General features: G+C 34.2%; 1 protein-coding gene across 1 annotated transcript; it reads left to right on the top strand.

Annotated features, from left to right (window-relative positions):
• Nucleotides 1–570: 570 nt before the first annotated feature.
• On the top strand, nucleotides 571–19,615 carry mthfs (5,10-methenyltetrahydrofolate synthetase (5-formyltetrahydrofolate cyclo-ligase)). The gene is made up of 3 exons (XM_048183790.1): nucleotides 571–851; nucleotides 5,450–5,714; nucleotides 18,607–19,615. The coding sequence occupies exons 1-3, from the start codon at nucleotides 741–743 to the stop codon at nucleotides 18,828–18,830; spliced, it is 600 nt and encodes a 199-aa protein (XP_048039747.1). The 5' UTR covers nucleotides 571–740; the 3' UTR covers nucleotides 18,831–19,615.
• Nucleotides 19,616–19,845: the final 230 nt, after the last annotated feature.

Consider the following 19,845-nt stretch of genomic DNA (forward strand, 5'->3'; position numbering starts at 1 on the left):
GCACTAAAATGCTATATTTTTAAATATATTTATAACCAGATAAAACTTGAAATGACTATATAAACATAACCCTCAAAAAAGCTTTTTATTATGATTACACCATTAATCTGATTATCAATATAAAAAAATAAAAAATAAAATAAAAATCTCTCATCTTTTACTCACTGCCAACCTCTTACTCTTCCATCCCCCAAAATGTATATTGTATATTGTGTGTTTATGTAAAACTCGGTAAGGCCAGGACTTCCTGGAAGAGGCTTTTATCCCAATGGGATCTTCCTAGTAAAATAAAGGATAAATAAACAAATACCATGGGCCACAAAAGTGATCATTATGCCAAAAAGATGAAAGAGAATGTCAACTCAGGCTGTCAGTCCAGGCAACAATCCTATTGTAAATTAAAGTAAATCGAGTTTTTTTACCAACACGAGAGATTGTTTTCAAAAGACTTTTAATCTTGTGGTGAATTGTCCCTTTAAGGCTTTACCTTTCCTCGAAAGGCGAGAGCTGTAACCTGACTCCGCCCACTCAGGATGACTAATCCATTTCTACACTGACCAACTCAGACCGACTAATCTATCCCGCATTAAGAGATCACACGCACATGTGATCACTCCGCTGATGTTATCACCACTTTCTCACGAGTTAATCATTAATTGAGCTGCTGCAATGATTACATCGCTCTGTGTTTTAATGTGTCCATTTGCAGTCTAAGTGGATTTGAGCAGTGCAGATTCACAATGGCAGCTCTGCGTGCAGCAAAACAAGCTTTAAGGAGAGAAATCAAGGGTCGAGTGGCTGCAGTGAGCGATCAGGAGAAACTCAGACAGTCTCGAGTTGTCTCACAAAAGGTAAATGTCATCGACATGTCAGCTGAGCACGAGCTTTCAGGGCTCTTGTAACATTCGGGACAGTGCACATATACAGTATCTACATATGCGCTGGTACTTGGCAATATAATAATATCCACCATGAAAATAGTATTTTGTTGTCTCAGGGTAAAGAAGAGACAACTTTTTAATCACATAATACGCTGTGTTTATTAGAGGAAAGAAAATATGCCCAAATACATTTACTTTTATTATAATGTTGAATATGTAATTTACTTTGGTCTGGGTGACCCCCAGGGGGCCACAATTGAGGGTCTAGAGGAAAAAAACAAAACAATATTTAAATAAATAATACTAAAAAAGGTATTAACTAAATAATTGAAGACAAATTTGATACAAAAATAAGTAAATTAAATGACTGATAAATTATAGTTTATAGCACTTTTTTCCCCCAATACATTACTTGGGTAAAGTTGGTTTTATATTCGCACATTCGGACATCCATATTCAATAGCCTTGTTAATCACACTGCATTGAACATTCAGTGGACATTCACAAGTAAATATGCCATTAAAACAACACTTGCCTATTTTGATTGACTGTGAAAAATGTTGTAAGTTGACAATCGTTGGTTGTCAATATCATGTCGCTGCTTAAAATTCGCAAACATTAATTTATTGCACATTTATTGGAAAGTCTGAATTTATCAGAAGTCCGAATGTGCGAATATAAAACCAACTTTACCCAAGTACTTTAGGGTTGCAAAGTTCCGGGAATTTTCAAAGCTGGAAACTTTCCATGGGAATTGATGGGAATAAACAGAAATGGTAATTTGCAAAATTACAGGTTAGCCTATAACAGGGTACTTAAATGTAGTTGAAAAAAACATCTTGCAGCATAATGTTTGGTTAAAATAACCATATTTAATGCAGTTTTGGTTGAATTTTTACCCTGCACATTTCACATTCACACAGCACATGCATGCACTGTGCATTCCCCCAGTCCATAACATGCACATGTGACCAAAAATACAGAAAAAAAAAAACAGTAATATTGTGAAACAACTACAATTTAAAATAATTATTTTCTATTTTGATATACAGTACAGTCCAAAAGTTTGGAACCACTAAGATTTTTAATGTTTTTAAAAGAAGTTTCATCTGCTCACCAAGGCTACATTTATTTAATTAAAAATACAGTAAAAAACAGTAATATTGTGAAATATTATTACAATTTAAAATAACTGTTTTCTATTTGAATATATTTCACAAAGTAATTTATTCCTGTGATGCAAAGCTGAATTTTCAGCATCGTTACTCCAGTCTTAAGTGTCACATGATCCTTCAGAAATCATTCTAATATGCTGATCTGCTGCTCAAGAAACATTTAATGTGTACAATTGTACAAAATATTTGTGTACAATATTTTTTTTCAGGATTATTTGATGAATAGAAAGTTCAAAAGAACAGTGTTTATCTGAAATCTAATCTTTTGTAACATTATAAATGTCTTTACTGCCACTTTTGATTGATTTAATGCATCCTTGCTGAATAAAAGTATTAATTTCTTTAATTTCTTTTCAAAAAAATAAAAATAAAAATTCTTACTGACCCCAAACTTTTGAACGGTAGTGTATAATGCTACAGAAGCTTTGTATTTCAGATAAATGCTGTTCTTTTGAACTTTCTATTCATCAAGGAATCCTGAAAAAAAAAGTACACAACTGTTTTCAACATTGAAAATAATCATAAATGTTTATTAAGCAGCAGATCAGCATATTAGAATGATTTCTGAAGGATCATGTGACACTGAAGACTGGAGTAACGATGCTGAAAATTCAGCTTTGCATCGCAGGAATAAATTACTTTGTCAAAAATATTTAAATAGTACACAGTTATTTTAAATTGTAATAATATTTCACAATATTACTGTTTTTTACTGTATTTTTAATTAAATAAATGTAGCCTTGGTGAGCAGACGAAACTTCTTTTAAAAACATTAAAAATCTTAGTGGTTCCAAACTTTTGGACTGTACTGTACATAAAAATATAATTTATTTCTGTGATCAAAGCTGAATTTTCAGCATCATTACTCCAGTCTTCAGTGTCACATGATCCTTCAGAAATCATTCTAATATGATGATTTGATACTCCGTTATTATCAATGTTGGAAACAGTTTTGCTGCTTGATATTTTTTATAACCAGTGATACTTTTTTTTTTTTTTTTTTTTAGGATTATTTGATGAATAAAAATGTAAAGAACAGCATTTATTTAAAACAGATATCTTTTGTAACAATATATACTACCGTTCAAAATTATGGGGTTAGTATTTTTTTTTTCTTCTTTTTTTGAAAGAAATTAATTCTTTTATTCAGCAAGGATGTGTGAAATTGATAAAAAAAGTGATATTAAAGTGATATTGTTTGGAAAAATTTCTATTTAGAACTTTTTATTAATCAGTGAATCCTGAAAATAGTATCCAAAATAGTATCCACAGGTTCCAAAAAAAAAAAAAAAAATTCAGCAGCAACTGTTTCCAACATTGATAATAACTGAGTATCAAATCAGCATATTAGAATGATTTCTGAAGGATCATGTGACACTGAAATAAATAACAATTGCTGCAATAAAAATATATTTATTTTACTAAATTAGAATTAATTGAATGCGAAAAATAAATAACTGTTATTTCATGTTTTGAACAAACAAAATGTTTATATTTGTATTTACATGATACATTTTATATAAATATTTTAAATTTATATAAATGTCCCAACATTTCCAATTAATTCCCATAAATTCTCATAAATTCCCATAAATTCCTGTTAAGTTTCTAAATTGGAATATTTCCAAAATTTCCCAGGTTAAGTTCCCGTGGAAAGTTTCCGGAAATTTACCGGAAACTTACCGCCCCTTTGCGATCCTAAGTAACTTATATTTTCCCACTAATATTTTGACTTTTTTTTAATAATAATTGTTCACAGTATAAATTCAGTCTTTATTCAACTAACTGTATTCCTTTTCAAATTTAAAGATGGTTCCTTCATGAGGATGATCATATTTGGGTGTCTGTGGCATCTAAAAGATTGAAACTCCCAGCTGTAGAGGTTATTAACCTTCAAAACACATTTTTTGCTTGTGTGAATGTTCATACTCATACTCACAAGATCTCAAGACAGTTGTCACTTGCCTAATCAGCTAATATATATAATTACACCCTCTTTGAATAATATGGTTTTACGTATCAGGACATAAATCATCTGGTCCTTGGCAGGTCTTAAAATGGGGTAAATACAACCTCAGATGAACAGTAACACATGACATATTACACTGTGTCATTATTTATTTAACAAAAACTAGGCCAAAATGGAAAAGCCATGGGTGATAATAAACTAAGGACAATCTTATGGCTTCGGGATTAAGAGGTGAAGTATCAGTCAAGCACTGCTAATCATTGATTAATTGATAATCACTAAGTGTGATCACCTCTATAAAAGCAGAAGTTTTGTCAGTTTGCTGGTCTGGAGCCTTCAGGTGTGTGTTAACACAATGCCAAGGAGGAAAGACTTCAGCAATGATCTTAGAGAAGCAGTTGTTGCTGCCATTAATCTAGGAAGGGTTACAAGGTCATTTCCTAACTATTTGAAGTCCATCATTCTACAGTGAGGAACGTCCCAGCAAAATCACCCCAAGGATAGACTGTGCAATGTTCAGAGAAATTGCAAAACACCCAAGAGCTACATCTCAGACTCTACAGGCCTCAGTTAGCATGTTAAATGATAAAGTTTATGGCAGATATGGCAAAAAGACTGAATAAGTATGGCATGTTTGGAAGGAGAAAGCCTCTTCTCTCTAAAAAGAAAATGGCAGCACGGCTTAGGTTTGCAAAGTTGCATCTGAACAAACCATAAGACTTCTGGAACAAAGTTCTTTGGACAGACCAGACCAAAGTGGAGATGTTTGGCCATAATGTAGAGCGCCACGTTTGGGGAAAACTAAAGACAGGATATCAGATTTTTGGCATGTTTTGTAGCAACAGTCATTGAGTCGACCATGAACTCCTCTGTACGCCAAAGTATTCTAGAGTCAAATGTGAGGCGATCTGTCCGACAGCTAAAGCTTGGCCAATTTTGGTGATGCAACAGGACAATGATCACAAGAACACCAGCAAATCTACACCAGAATGGCTGAAAAAGAAAAGAATCAAGTGTTTCAGTGGCCCAGTCAAAGTCCAGACCTCAACCCAGTTGAAATGCTGTGGCAGGACCTTAAGAGAGCTGTGCATAAACAAATGCCCACAAACCTCAATGAACTGGAGCAACGTTGTAAAGAAGAGTGGGCCAAAATTCATTCACAATGATGTGAGAGACTGATAAAGTCATACAGAAAACGATTACTTCAGGTGTTTTTTTTTATATCGCATTTGAACTAAAATGCAATTAACTTTATCTAACCCATTTTCATACAGAGATATCATGCAACTATCCTAGATACACACGGCCTGTTAAAGTAATCGTATATTGCAGTAAAACAGTCATGTTAATCATGCTATAAAATAAACTCTAAATGATGTAAATAAGGTTTGTGTTTATTAACTTCTATCCAAATTCATGTCTAGTTGTTCAGGCATCCCAAATACCTGTCCAGCCAGCGGGTCGCTGTCTTCCTGAACATGCATGATGAGGTGCGCACAGAGGACATCCTCCAGGACATCTTCAAGAGGGGCAAAGTGTGCTTCATTCCCAGATACTTCACCAAGAGCAGTCATATGGACATGTTACGACTTCAGGACATGGAGGACATGAACACTCTGCCCCTCACGTCCTGGAACATCCGGCAGCCAGCAGACCAGGACACAGACAGAGAGGAAGCCCTAGATACAGGTGGGTTAGACCAGAAGATTTACATATCTTAGACAATGGACCTATAGTAGCTTGTTTCTACCAAGGAATAAAAATTAATTTTGAGAAAAAAGTCAGAATTGCGGGTTATAAAGTTCCAGTTGAATTGCAAATTCTAAACTTGCAGTTGTGGGTTATAAAGTCTGAATTGCGAGAGAAAAAAAGTCAGATTGTGAGATATAAACTTGCAATTGCGAAAAGTCAGAATTGAAAGATAACTTGTAGTTGTGATAAAATCTAAATTGTGAGTTATAAACAAAGAATTGCAAGTTATAAAGTCAGAATGAGATATAAACTAAGAATTGCGAGAAATAAATTAAGAATTGCAAGTTATAAAGTCAGAATTGTGAGAAATAAACTAAGAATTGTGAGTTATAAACTAAGAGTTGCGAGAAATAAATGAAGAATTGCAAGTTATAAAGTCAGAATGAGATATAAACTAAGAATTGCAAGAAATAAATGAAGAATTGCAAGTTATAAAGTCAGAATTGTGAGAAATAAACTAAGAATTGTGAGTTATAAAGTCAGAATAGTGAGTTAAAAACTAAGAATTGCAAGAAATAAATGAAGAATTGCAAGTTATAAAGTCAGAATGAGATATAAACTAACAATTGTGAGAAATAAATTAAGAATTGCAAGAAATAAATGAAGAATTGCAAGTTATAAAGTCAGAATTGTGAGAAATAAACAAAGAGTTGCAAGTTATAAAGTCAGAATTGTGAGTTAAAAACTAAGAATTTCAAGAAATAAATGAAGAATTGCAAGTTATAAAGTCAGAATTGTGAGAAATAAACTAAGAATTGTGAGTTATAAAGTCAGAATAGTGAGAAATAAAGTCTGAATTGTGAGATATAAACTTGTAGTTGCGAGAAAAGTCAGATTTGAAAGAAAAACTCAGTTATCCCTTTTAATTGCAAGTATATACATTTCACAATTCTGAGAAAAAAGTCAGAACTGAGAGCTATAAAGTCAGAATAGACTTTATATAAACTAAGAATTGCGAGTTATAAATTCAGAACTGCAAGAAATAAAGTCAGAATTGCAAAATATAAATTCACAATTCTGAATTTTTTTCTCAGAAATGCAAGTTATAAACTCGGAATTGTGAGTTATAAACTAACAATTGTGAGTTATAAAGTCTGAATTGTGAGATATAAACTCACAATTGCAAGAAAAAAGTAAGAACTGTGAGATATAAAGAGAAAGTCACAATTACCTTTTAATTTTTTTTAATTTAATGGTGGAAACAAACTTCCATGATACCCTCTTACAAAACTTTTTTTTTTTATTATTATTTTTTTTAATTATAAAATAAAGTGCATGCTTAAAAAACACATGCACATTTTGCCAGATATTGTGTGTTTGTTGGCTAGTGTTATATTTTCAACCTAATTCATCGTATTTTACATGTTGGAACTATTACAGTTTTTAACACAACGTGTACTGAGGTGAGGGGAAATGATCCCATCACACTGAATTTATTTATTTAATTTACTTGGCAGCAAAAACAGCCAACAGTTCGTAGAACATCCGTGCCAAGGTAGATAAAAATGACTTTTCTTAAGCTCAAAAAACATACCAAAGTTCAACTATAGTGGAGCTCGCACATATAATAGAAGATTTCTTACAAAAATACTTTGACACTGATGATGTGAATCAAAAATGTTTTGTCTTTGCATTTGGCCTCTAAATAAAGTACTTTTTTGTAAGAAATCTATTATGTGTGCAGTCTCCTCTCCTTGTTAAACTTATTTAATTTACTTGTAATAAAATTTGCAAAAATAAATTCAAAACACAGCACACATTTGCAGAGCAATTATAATTGATAATTATATAATATAATAATAATTTTTATAATTATAATGTGAGGAAAGTGGTATGAAGTGTGTATTGTACCATTAGATGGTGCTCTCACCCCACAGGTTCATCTGGCCTCATATTCACTTACGGTATATTTATTAGGTTTTGATGTTTTCTATTGCATAGAACACAAGATTTTGCATCTAAACATTAACATTAGGATATTTATTCTAGATTAGTACTGTAATATTACATTTTTTCTTACCAAGTTAGAAAAAGGTGGATACTGCATTGCAGTTTTTAAGCATTATACATATGCTGACTAATGGTATTTAAACCAAACTGCTCAATCATGTTTTGAATTTACGGCTTAGAAACAGACTAAAGACCACAGCGCCACCTAGTTTTACTGTAATCCCAATATATCCTCTCTAGATGTGTGATTAGGAGTTATGTATTAAACATGAAATGCACTTCCATAATTTTTGCATAATTCAATTAATGCAGAAATTGATTCATAAAAATTGATTGGATGGTGAAAAGTGGGTATTACCAGAAGAGAATCAGTTGGTTAGAGATGGTGAATTTTTTTATTTTCAATAATATGCCCCAATGAATCATGCACAATAAGACCAGAAATGTGCATCAAGAAAATAAATGAGTTTTATGAGTGTATAATTTCTTCATTAATGTGTAATTCAGTAACTGACAAAGTGTTGATTGTCAGATTCGTATTGTATATTTTGTTATACTGCCTGATTCGTGAACTTACCATCATTTTTAATAAATTTCCCCACATTTATTTGTCGTAAGTGAATTATGATTCATAAATCATGCCGTTTCCTGCACACAGCTAGAATTTAAGGGCTTAGTGACTGAGGACTGTTTATGATCACCAAAGACGTGCTTTTTCTTTTAATCGTCCTAATTTACCATCTATACGGTTTACGTTATCTCTGTAATTTATCATCAGGCTAATTATAGCTTCAGTAAATCTTATGTTTTAGCAGAATGGCTCGTTTTAGAAAGCAAACAGGGAAGAAATCATCCCGTCTCACTGTGTCCGTGTGGTGGAGAATATAAACTAGGCAGAACTGAGCAGGTGTTACAGGAACTGCAGAGGCAGACCAAAGCCTCTCGCCCCTGTTGAGTAAGTAATAACTCTGAGATTAAAGTCTGTGTGTTTTAGACGCACGTTTGATGGGGTGTTTGTGTATATATGTGCATTAAAGAGAGAGAGAGACAGAGGAGGGGATGAAAAATACAGCCATTCAGGAGAAAAACGATAGAAAATGGGGGTTGATATGTGAAATGCACATGAGGAGGGGTGTAATCTCACTGAACTATCCCAGTGTGAGAGGAAGGTGGGTGTTTTTGTGCATTTTGTTCCTGCAGAGTGAAACCGTCACCTTGAGCTCAGGACGTTCTTCGGCCTTTAAAGTCAACATGAAATAAAAAACGGCCTTATTTGCTTTCTTAAATTGTTAGTTCACCCAAAAATTTAAATTCTGTCATTTATTACTCACTCTCCTGTCGTTCCACACCCGTAAGACCTTCATTCATCTTCGGAACACAAATTAAGATATTTTTGATAAAATCCGATGGCTCAGTGAGGCCTGCATTGACAGCAAGATAATTAACACTTTCAGACGGCCAAAAAAGTACTATAGACATATTTAAAACAGTTCATGTGACTACAGTGGTTCAGCCTTAATATAATAAAGCGACGAGAATACTTTTTGTGCGCCAAAAAAAACAAAATAACGACTTTTCAACAATATCTAGTGATGGGCGATTTCAAAACACTGCTTCATTAAGCTTTACGAATCTTTTGTTTCGAATCAGTGGTTTGGAGCGCCAAAGTCGCGTGATTTCAGTAAACGAGGCTTTGTTACATCATAAGGGTTTTGAAATTTCAATAGTTCAAGTAACTCTGGCAGTTTAAAGGGTTAGTTGACCCGAAAATGAAAATGATGTCATTAATGGCTCACCCTCGTGTCGTTCCACATCCGTAAGACCTTCGTTCATCTTCGGAACACAGTTTAAGATATTTTAGATTTAGTCCGAGAGCTTTCTGTCCCTCCATTGAAAATGTATGTACGGTATGCTGTCCATGTCCAGAAACGTAATAAAAACGTCATCAAAGTAGTCCATGTGACATCAGTGGGTTAGTTAGAAGTTTTTGAAGCATCTAAAATACATTTTGGTCCAAAAATAACAAAAACTATGACTTTATTCAGCATTGTCTTCTCTTCCGGAATCCTTTCCATTGAATTGATTCCATTGAATTGATTCCATTGAATCCTTTCATCTGTCTGCGTTGGTAATGCACTTTTACGTCGTTGTTTTTGGCAATTAGGACATCCGCGACATGCACACTTACGCACCATTTTAAAAAATAGCTTGAATACAGCGTGCGTCTCCCTCAGACTGTAAACGAAACTCTGGCGCACCAGATAACACGTCAGCAGCGTCTTGCGCTGCGGTTCACTGAGGAGTCGTGAACCCGGATGAACAACAGACCCGGAAGAGAATACAATGCTGAATAAAGCGTAGTTTTTGTTATTTTTGGACCAAAATGTATTTTCGATGCTTCAAAAACTTCTAACTAACCCACTGATGTCACATGGACTACTTTGATGATGTTTTTATTACCTTTCTGGACATGGACAGTCTACCGTACATACATTTTCAATGGAGGGACAGAAAGCTCTCGGACTAAATCTAAAATATCTTAAACTGTGTTCTGAAGATGAACGAAGGTCTTACGGGTTTGGAACGACATGAGGGTGAGTCATTAATGACATCATTTTCATTTTTGGGTGAACTAACCCTTTAATACGCATTTCGAACCACTGATTCAAAACAAAAGCTTCATAAAGCTTCATGACGCAGTGTTTTGAAATCGCCCATCACTAGATATTGTTGAGATATTTTGTTTTTTTTTGACGCACAAAAAGTTCTCGTCGCTTCATAACATTAAGGTTGAACCACTGTAGTCTCATGTTTTAAATATGTCTTAAGTAGCTTTCTGGGCATCTGAAAGTGCTAATAATTATCTTGCTGTCAATGCAGGCCTCACTGAGCCATCGGATTTTATCAAAAATATCTTAATTTGTGTTCTGAAGATGAATGAAGGTCTTACGGGTGTGGAACGACATGAGGGTGAATAATTAATGACAGAATTTTAATTTTTCGGTGAAATAACACTTTAATACAGATTTCTGGTTCTAAGGCCTGTTCACACCAAGGACGATAACAATAAAGATATACTTTTAAATATCGTTCAAAATATAAAAGAATAGCAGATCACAATATCGATTTCAGAATTTTGCCAGAACAGTATGTCAAATTATAACTCAAATTTTAGGCAAATTTAAAATAAAAATCAGAATTCATGAACTGAATTTTTATTATTATTTCATAGTGTTTCCTGAGGTGCGCTTATAATGTTTATTCTAAAGTATAATTTTTACATCAATAATTGTCATAATTTATAAATAAAAGGCATTTTTTCCTACTCTGATTTTAGCCCTCTTATTTGAATGGTCTGTTTGAAGGGGTGTGTCTATGAGACTTCAGTGTAAACGCCCACTGCTGTGATTGGCTGACATAAAATAAGTCTTACATGTGGAACTGGTGCTGCCAGCCTGGCAGTTAGGGATTGAGCCCCAACTGCGAAAACGTTACCTTGTTTTTACTATTACAGCTGTCAAGATTAACTAAGTGTTGATTATAGCACTATGTTTAGTTCTGAAAGCTTGCAGTGATGAGCATTGTAGCCGATGACAGACAGCATGTCAATCATGTGATGGCAGTGATGATCATGTCATTGGAACTTGGTTTCTGCACTCACAAATGCTTCTATCATTACTAACAGTGCAAACGTGGTGTAAATACAGTTAGAGATTCGTAACAGGAGTTTTGGTGATCTCGTGCTGTTTGATTGACAGCTTTAACGATTGTAAAGGGAGCGTTCTTTGATTGCTTTCTGTATATAATTTCATCACAAAACTGATTATTTTCATGCTACTAAAAAGAAACCATATGAAGAAGATTGTTTAGTCACTGGCGTGATTTACTGACACATAAGCGGCTTTAAACCATTTTGAGACAAAGAACATGTGACTGAACTTGAATCATTACACATCAGAAATCACTGATCACAGAACACTGTTACTTACATGTGGCTGTCAGATCCATATCTTGCAGTCTGTTTGCAATTGCAAAGCCATGTGCCGATTGTGACTGATTTACCAAAAAAATCCACAGTGAAATGAGGCGAATACAAACAAGTAATGCTCTGCTGAGACTTTAACAGTTGAAAATGACCAATTCCTAGCATTAGGATTCTTTGGAAGGTAATGTTATTTTAGTCCAGCCAGTGATCCTGTATCGATTTTTCTCTCCCTCTCATGTCACTATTCACTAACACGCCAGTGGGTGGCGCCAAAGACCCAATGATGTAGAAGTAGGTGTTGATTTTCCTCAAGGCGGTCTTTCACTGCACTATGATGTAATAAATCAGCACATACCACACCGAGTCGTTTCAATAAAAGCTGTTTTTGGACTAACAAGGAAATTTTCAGCATGATGACCTCTTATATGTCAAAAGCTCAAGGAAAATTTGATTTCTCATTTCATGACCCCTTTAAGAGCTCGAGCATTTAAAGTGACAAACGACAAAACTGCAGTGCACGCTTATAATAAACAGAACGATATTGTGCGCTTGGGTGGACGCTATGGTTAACGTTAATGTTATCTTTATGGTTATTGTTCTTGGTGTGAATGGAACTTTATTGGGGATAATTCACGAGTGCACGTTATTGCTAAGAAAATGTTTCTATTTTGACTTTCCTTTATTAGCTGTGTAATAGCTATTTAGATATTTTTAGGCTAAAATTAAGATAGTAATCAGTCCTTAGATAGTAATAAGAAGTAAAACTGACATTGGCTTTAAATGTTGCCAACGAAAATAAATGAAAGAGAGCTGAGATGGAAATGTCAGGTGTGTGTGTTTGAGTTTGAAGGAGGGACAAGCATTGAATCTGTGTGTGTAAACTGACCAATCTTTGCATGCTTGTATTGGTAGTACATCACTGTGACACTAAGTGCTAACAAGACTGAATGGTTTGAATCCACCGAAGTGCACTTCATTGCCTATCTGTTGGTGTGTCTGATTGAGGTGCTCCGATAGCATTTAATCCCACAATAACACTCCATTCCTCACTGTCTTCCCTTAAGGTCAAATGCTGCCGCTTGTAAATCAGCAAGTTTTTATGAGATTTCAACAAACATTTAAACTTAATGAACTGTGCCGTCTGGTTAAAATGACTGTAACATTTCCACTTGCGGAAGTAAAATCTCATAGATGTAGCTGTTGGTATGAAATGAGTCTTACAAATACAGGTATTTTAGTGAATGAAAAATGTGTGTATCCGTGTGTAATAATAGTTTATTAGAAGTGAGTTAGCGCCTGATATTAAACACCGTTACTGCTGAATTAGGGTAAGGGTTTGTTCAAATCATCTAATGATATAATACTGCTATTTCAAAGCTGGTCATTACATCCTTTTGTTATGAAGTTTGAGTGTATAATTTTATATATGAATAGTTTAATTTATTTAGTTGATATTAAGATTTAAAAAAAATATTTATTATAATTTTAGTTCTAAGTTATCATTTGTATATTACTTAATAATGTTATTTAATTTTTATAATATGCCTCCATTCAAAAGTAATTTTATATATATTTTTTATATGTTTTTGAACATTGAAAAGAAGACTCTTTTGCTCACCAAGGCTCCATTTATTTAATATTGTGAAATACACTACTGTTCAAAAGTTTGGGGTCAGTAAGATTTTTTTAATGTTTTAAAAGAAGTATCTTCTGATCACCAAGCCTGCATTTATTTGATTAAAAATACAAACAAAAACAGTAATATTGTGAAATATTATTCCAATTTAAAACAGCTATTTTCTATGTCAATATACAGTAAAGTGTAATTTATTCCTGTGATCAAAGCTGAATTTTCAGCATCATTACTCCAGTCTTCAGTGTCACATGATCCTTCAGAAATCATTCTAATATGCTGATCTGCTGCTTAATAAACATTTATGATTATTTTCAATGTTGAAAACAGTTGTGTACTTTTTTTTTCAGGATTCCTTGATGAATAGAAAGTTCAAAAGAACAGCATTTGTCTGAAATCTAAATCTTTTGTAACATTAAACACTACCGTTAAATAAAGCATGCTTTAAATGTATCAAATGACAGTAAAACATTTATAATGTTGCAAAAGGACAATTTTATATTTCAAATAAATGCTGTTCATTGAAATTTCTATTCTATGCATCACAGTTTCAACAAAAATAATATTAAGCAGCACGTTTTCAACAATGATGATAATAAAAACCATTATTCATTTTTAGTGTTCACTGTTTTTACTGTATTTTTGATCAAATAAATGCAGCCTTGATGAGTATGAGACTTCTTTCAAAAATGAGATCTGAATTATTACAATTATTTTAAACTTTTGATCTGTGTGTGTGTGTGTGTGTGTGTGTGTGTGTGTGTGTGTGTGTGTATATATATATATATATATATATATATATATATATATATATATATATATATATATATATATATATATATATATATAATATATTTGCATTTAAATGTAATGCATTTATAAATTAAAAAATAAATGTATATATTTAATATGCATTACCAAGTATTACAGCAAAATTAACAGCAGAAATATCTCAATTTGTCTCTCTCTTTTCTCATTTTAGTGGTATAATGTGACCGAGGGTTTGTCATTGGGGAAGAAATGAAAGCAATCATAAAAGCATGCTCTTCTTCTAATGAAAAAAAAAAAGGCTGCAGAATCCCCGTCGGCAAACGCTTTTGTTTCTTCAAATCCTTTCTGCTTCACCTTTTACACCAGACCATTGTGAACTAGGATCAGCAGATAAATAGATGAGATGATGAGAGAAGAAGACAGAAGCATTTTTGAAACCCTGCTAAGGACTGATGCACTTTCAGATTGAAACCTTGAGCAATTTGAGGACAAAACGGGGGGTTGATTTGGAGGTATTGGACAGTCCCAGATGTTGCTGTGAGATGAAGCCTGCAGGCCTGAGAAAGATGTTTTGCAGCTCTCATAACAGTAAAGGATCTGTGATGGCTTGAGTTAAGGACATTAAATACCGTGTCTTGTTTATGTTGGAACTGATCTAATTGGTTCAGGAGATGATCTAATTGGGTTTTTTGTATTTAAAAAACTCTTAACGATTAGTCAACACAACCTTATCAAGCTGAAAAATGTGTATATAATAATTCTGCGTTGATGCATTATTAATGAATGTTGAAGACAGGCTTATTAGAACAGAGCCGAGAGTGAAATATTGAATGAGGTGTAGGAGCAGGCTGCAATTGTGAGATGTTCACATCATTGATATCAATATTTAATGGGTTTGCTTGTGTTTGAAATTCAGACTCGTAACACAGTTCATGTAAACCAATAAATCAGACTGTCTGGCCATTGTCGTTTGCTTTATCTTCAAAATTGGTATTTTTGTAAGGTCTTTATATCCAATGTACCTTATTCATGAATGTAAAAAGAATGTAAATCCTTTTGCACATAGATCATTGCTTTAAATAAAATACAATTTACATTCAAATGCATTTACAGAAATACAGAAATTGATTTTGTATTTCATTGATTATTCATGAATGGGGCTCATTGTGCATTAGAAATGTACAGCAGCAGAACACAAATCTATTTGTATTGAACATAATGCAACATTAATGCAACACTTGTGTACATATGGGCTCACAAACAGGTAATGCAGGAATTTGTTCTGCTAATGCTTTAGGAGGATGATTGTGTAGTGTTTGTTTGCTTCTTTACACAAGCACAAAGTAAATCCATTTGTACACAATTTACACACTAATGGGTTTACGAATGATATGCATAGAAACTGGTTTCACTTGTTTCATTTGCAACAATTTGCACACAAATTTGGTTTTTACCAAGAAATTTGTTCTACTCATGTTTCTTGTGGCCCAAATCAGTGCTTGAATCCATTTGTACGTAAATTGTTTATTTCCCCATAATTTGTAAAATTAGTTTGGCTTGTTTCATGAATGTATGCATGAGCATAAATCTGTTCACTTGTGAACCATTGCACTGAACTTTTTATATACAAATGTGTTTAAAAACAGTTAACAGAAACTTCTTCATTTCATGAGGCTCATTGTGTGAGTTTAAAACGTGTTTTTTGTCTAGGCATAGACTGCAAAACAAGACACTTTCTTCCTCTTGCCAGAAATCAAGAGGTCAGAATAACGATTCTTTCAGAATGAAAATTTGAATCTAAATGATATTAGTTTAGACTTACTTTTGCAGTGTTTTAATTGCTACATTCTTGTTAATAAACTTTCAAAACTTTTGTATAATACCATAATTATACACTAATTAGCTGTCATTGCTTTACATGTCTGCAATTATCAGTTGAAAGTAGCTAAGTCATGCATTGGTTATTATGTCTGTCAATTAGGAAATATTCACGATGCATCTTTTCCATTATAAATGGAATCTCACTGCGGCATTTGACCCCATAGATCACGAAATTCTTTTATTGCACGGCTTGAGCGGTTGCTAGGGATGTGAGGTGTTAGTCCTGCCTAACTAACAGATGTTTTTCAGTTTCCAGGGGTGAATTTACATCATCTTCGGCCCCACTTACATGTGGGATTCCTCAAGGATCTATTTTGGGACCCATCCTGTTTTCATTATATATGCTTCCAGTTGGCACCATTTTTAAAAATCACAGAGTATCATTTCATTGTTATGCAGATACACAAATATATATGCCAGTGAAGAAGGAAGATAATTCATTAGTGCCTGTTCTAGCATGTCTGAATGACTCAAAACTTTGTTGACTGTGAATTTCCTGCATCTAAATGAATGCAAAACTGACATTGTGTTTGCACCCCCTAATGTATCTGGGTCCCCTTGTATTGATTTAGGCCCTTTAGCTATTTATGGTAAATCCATGGTAAAAAAAAAATAAACTTAAGGGTAATTTTTGATGACTCCCTAAAATTTTACGAACAAATTAACACTTTTGTCCAATAAGGCTTCTTTCAATTAAGAACTTTGGCAAAAGTCAAGACATTTTTGTCATTTTATGATTTGGAGAGATTGATACACACATTTGTGTCTTCACGTTTGGACTACTGTAATTGCACAACGTTGACACGATCAGATTGTTCAGAATGCTGCGAGATTGTTGACAGGTTCTCGAAAATGGGACACACTCCGATAATGTTTTCTTTACATTGGTTGCCAATCCGTTATAGAATTGATTTTAAAGGTGCCCTAGAACCCCTTTTCGAAAGATTTAATATAAGTCTAAGGTGTCCCCTGAACGTGCCTGTGAAGTTTCAGCTCAAAATACCCCATAGATTTTTTTTTTAAATAAATTTTTTTAACTGCCTATTTTGAGCCATAATTACATATGCACCGATTAAGCATGCGGCCCCTTTAAATCTCCCGCTCCCCGCCCCCGCGAGCTCTCGACAGCCTTAAACAGCAAACACAAAGTTCACACAGCTGATATAACCCTCAAAATGGATCTTTAAAAAGTGTTCGTCATGCATACAACGATTCCTATATAGTAGTATAGTATTTATTTGGATGTTTACATTTGATTCTGAATGAGTTTGATATTGCTCTGTGGCTAAAGCTAACATTACACACTGTTGGAGAGATTTATAATGAATGAAGTTGTGTTTATGAATTATACAGACTGCAAGTGTTTAAAAATGAAAATAGCGAAGGCTCTTGTCTCTGTGAATACAGTAAGAAACGATGGTAACTTTAACCACATTTAACAGTACAACATGCAACATGCTAACGAAACATTTAGAAAGACAATTTACAAATATCACTAAAAATATCATGTAATCATGGATCATGTCAGTTATTATTGCTCCATCTGCCATTTTTCACTATTGTCCTTGCTTGCTTACCTAGTCTGATGATTCTGCTGTGCTCATCCAGACATTTTGCCCTTGTGTAATGCCTAGAACATGAGCTGGCATATGCAAATATTGGGGGCGTACATATTAATGAGCCCGACAGTTCCGTAACAGTCGGTGTTATGTTGAGATTCGCCTGTTTTTCGGAGGTCTTTTAAACAAATGAGATTTATATAAGAAGGAGGAAACAATGGAGTTTGAGACTCACTGTATGTCATTTCCATGTACTGAACTCTTGTTATTCATCTATGCCAAGGTAAATTCAATTTTTCATTCGATGGGACCTTTAAGATTTTGTTGTTTGTTTTTTTTAAACTTTAAATGGTATGGCACCACCCTATCTCTCAGATTTGTTAAAGTTACACTCACCATCAAGATCACTTAGGTCCTCTGACCAGAAACTCCTGAATGTCCCGAAGTCTATACAAAACTTTTGGGATGGTCGGGATGGACAGTATTGGCTCCAAAGCTTTAGGACAGTCTGCCTTCGCATAGAATTGCCTCCAAATTGGTATCTTTTAAATCTCTCTTAAAAAATCATCTTTTTTTCTCTGGCATTTTTGATTAATTCTACTTGATGATATGTTAGCAGTAGTTGTTTTTATGTGAGCAGTTAGATGTATGTGTTGTATAATATTGGTGTGTTTTGCATGTTTGCTCTTTGCATATATTTACAAATTGTACAGCACATTGGTCAACTATCCATTGTTTTTCATTGTGCTTTATAAATGCATTGCCTTGCCTAAATAACCAGAATATATTTGCAAACAATCAGAAAAGAATGTGGATGAAAATAAGTGTTCTTTTTATAAGCATACAGATGTTTGTAGCTCTTAAACGACAGTCTGTACTGCCTAAATATCTACTCTGCGAATGTTTGGCTTCCCTGCACGTTTTTGGTTCATAAGAACTTAAAATTCACTGTATTCTGCTGTAATGGTGTAATTTGGGCTCCAAAAACAAATCTGCATAATCCACATAATCTTATTTAATTACTTTCTTTCCTTTCTAATTTTGTTACAGGAGGACTAGATCTTATCCTCATGCCTGGGTTGGGATTTGATAAGAACGGGAATCGGCTTGGCAGAGGAAAGGGTTTCTACGACACGTATCTGGAGCGCTGTAAGGCACACCCGAAGGGAAAGCCGTACACCATTGCCTTGGCTTTCAAAGAGCAGCTGTGTGCTGAAGTCCCAGTGGGTGAACATGATATTCTTATTGATGAAGTCATCTATGAAGATGAGTGAAGAACTGGACCTTGATTTCAGCTCTGCTGAACGTCATTTGAATTCAAATGATTCCTAACAGCATTGATCCTGTTGCTGAATGAAATGCATTAAATCTTTTTGGAAGAAATCTATATTCTCAAATCATATTATGGTTGCAGACTCTTTTCTGAAAAGCCTAGAAGAGAGTATCTTGATCAGTTGAAGATTTACCAAACTCACTCTTAAAAATAATGGTTCTTTATATTGGTATAATGAACCTTTAAAATCCATGGAATGAAAGTTGTGATAGTCGAGTGAAATAGCTTCTCAAACAAGAAAAGATATTAGGTGGGACTTCTGGAATTGATTGGATGGTTGTGGGTTGCTATACAGGATGGGATGAGGGTGAGTAAACAACAGAATGACAGAAGTTGGGTGAACATTTGCCTGATCCATTCTTGATTTCATGTTTGTATCACGTTCCTGAAATGCTTTACATCAGGCATGTCTAAACTCGGTTCTGGAGGGTCACTGTCCTGCAGAGATTAGCTCCAACTTTCCTCAACACACATTTCTAGCATAAGACCTTGATTAGCTGGTTCAGGTGTGTTTAACTGGGGTTGGAGCTGAACTCCGCAGGACAGTGACCCTCAAGGACCGAGTTTGGACACCCCGGCTTGTAGTCTATATCTCCCAGTCTTTTATATGGGATCTGCTCATGGAGGACTAGTCAATCTCTGGCCAAAATATATTGGCTGATTTTGGCTAAAAGAAGTCTTTGCTCTACTCTAATTTGCATTTGAATAAAATTTGTTAGAAACTGCCTTTGACATCCTTTATTGCCTCATTAAGCTGCAGAAGTGCTGAGACTTGCCCGGGTGCTCTTTATTGACAAACAGCATGTGAATTAAGACGGGCATAATGAGCAGTCTGTCATATGGTCTGTCAATGACTCTCTATAGTCCCTGTGACACTTCCTCCTGCTCTCCCTCGCCTCCTTTCTCCACATGTCTCTGTATTGACCTAATTGAATATTTCCGGGACAGTCTTGTCC

This window comes from Megalobrama amblycephala, linkage group LG3 (assembly GCF_018812025.1).
Source record: "Megalobrama amblycephala isolate DHTTF-2021 linkage group LG3, ASM1881202v1, whole genome shotgun sequence".
Classification (NCBI taxonomy): Eukaryota; Metazoa; Chordata; class Actinopteri; order Cypriniformes; family Xenocyprididae; genus Megalobrama; species Megalobrama amblycephala.

Bases quoted from the DNA above. Each gene is read 5' to 3' on its own strand.
- mthfs (XM_048183790.1), top strand. From the start codon at position 741: ATGGCAGCTCTGCGTGCAGCAAAACAAGCTTTAAGGAGAGAAATCAAG. The intron at 852-5,449 runs GTAAATGTCATC...ATTCATGTCTAG, and splicing joins CTCGAGTTGTCTCACAAAAG to TTGTTCAGGCATCCCAAATA. The intron at 5,715-18,606 runs GTGGGTTAGACC...ATTTTGTTACAG, and splicing joins AGAGGAAGCCCTAGATACAG to GAGGACTAGATCTTATCCTC.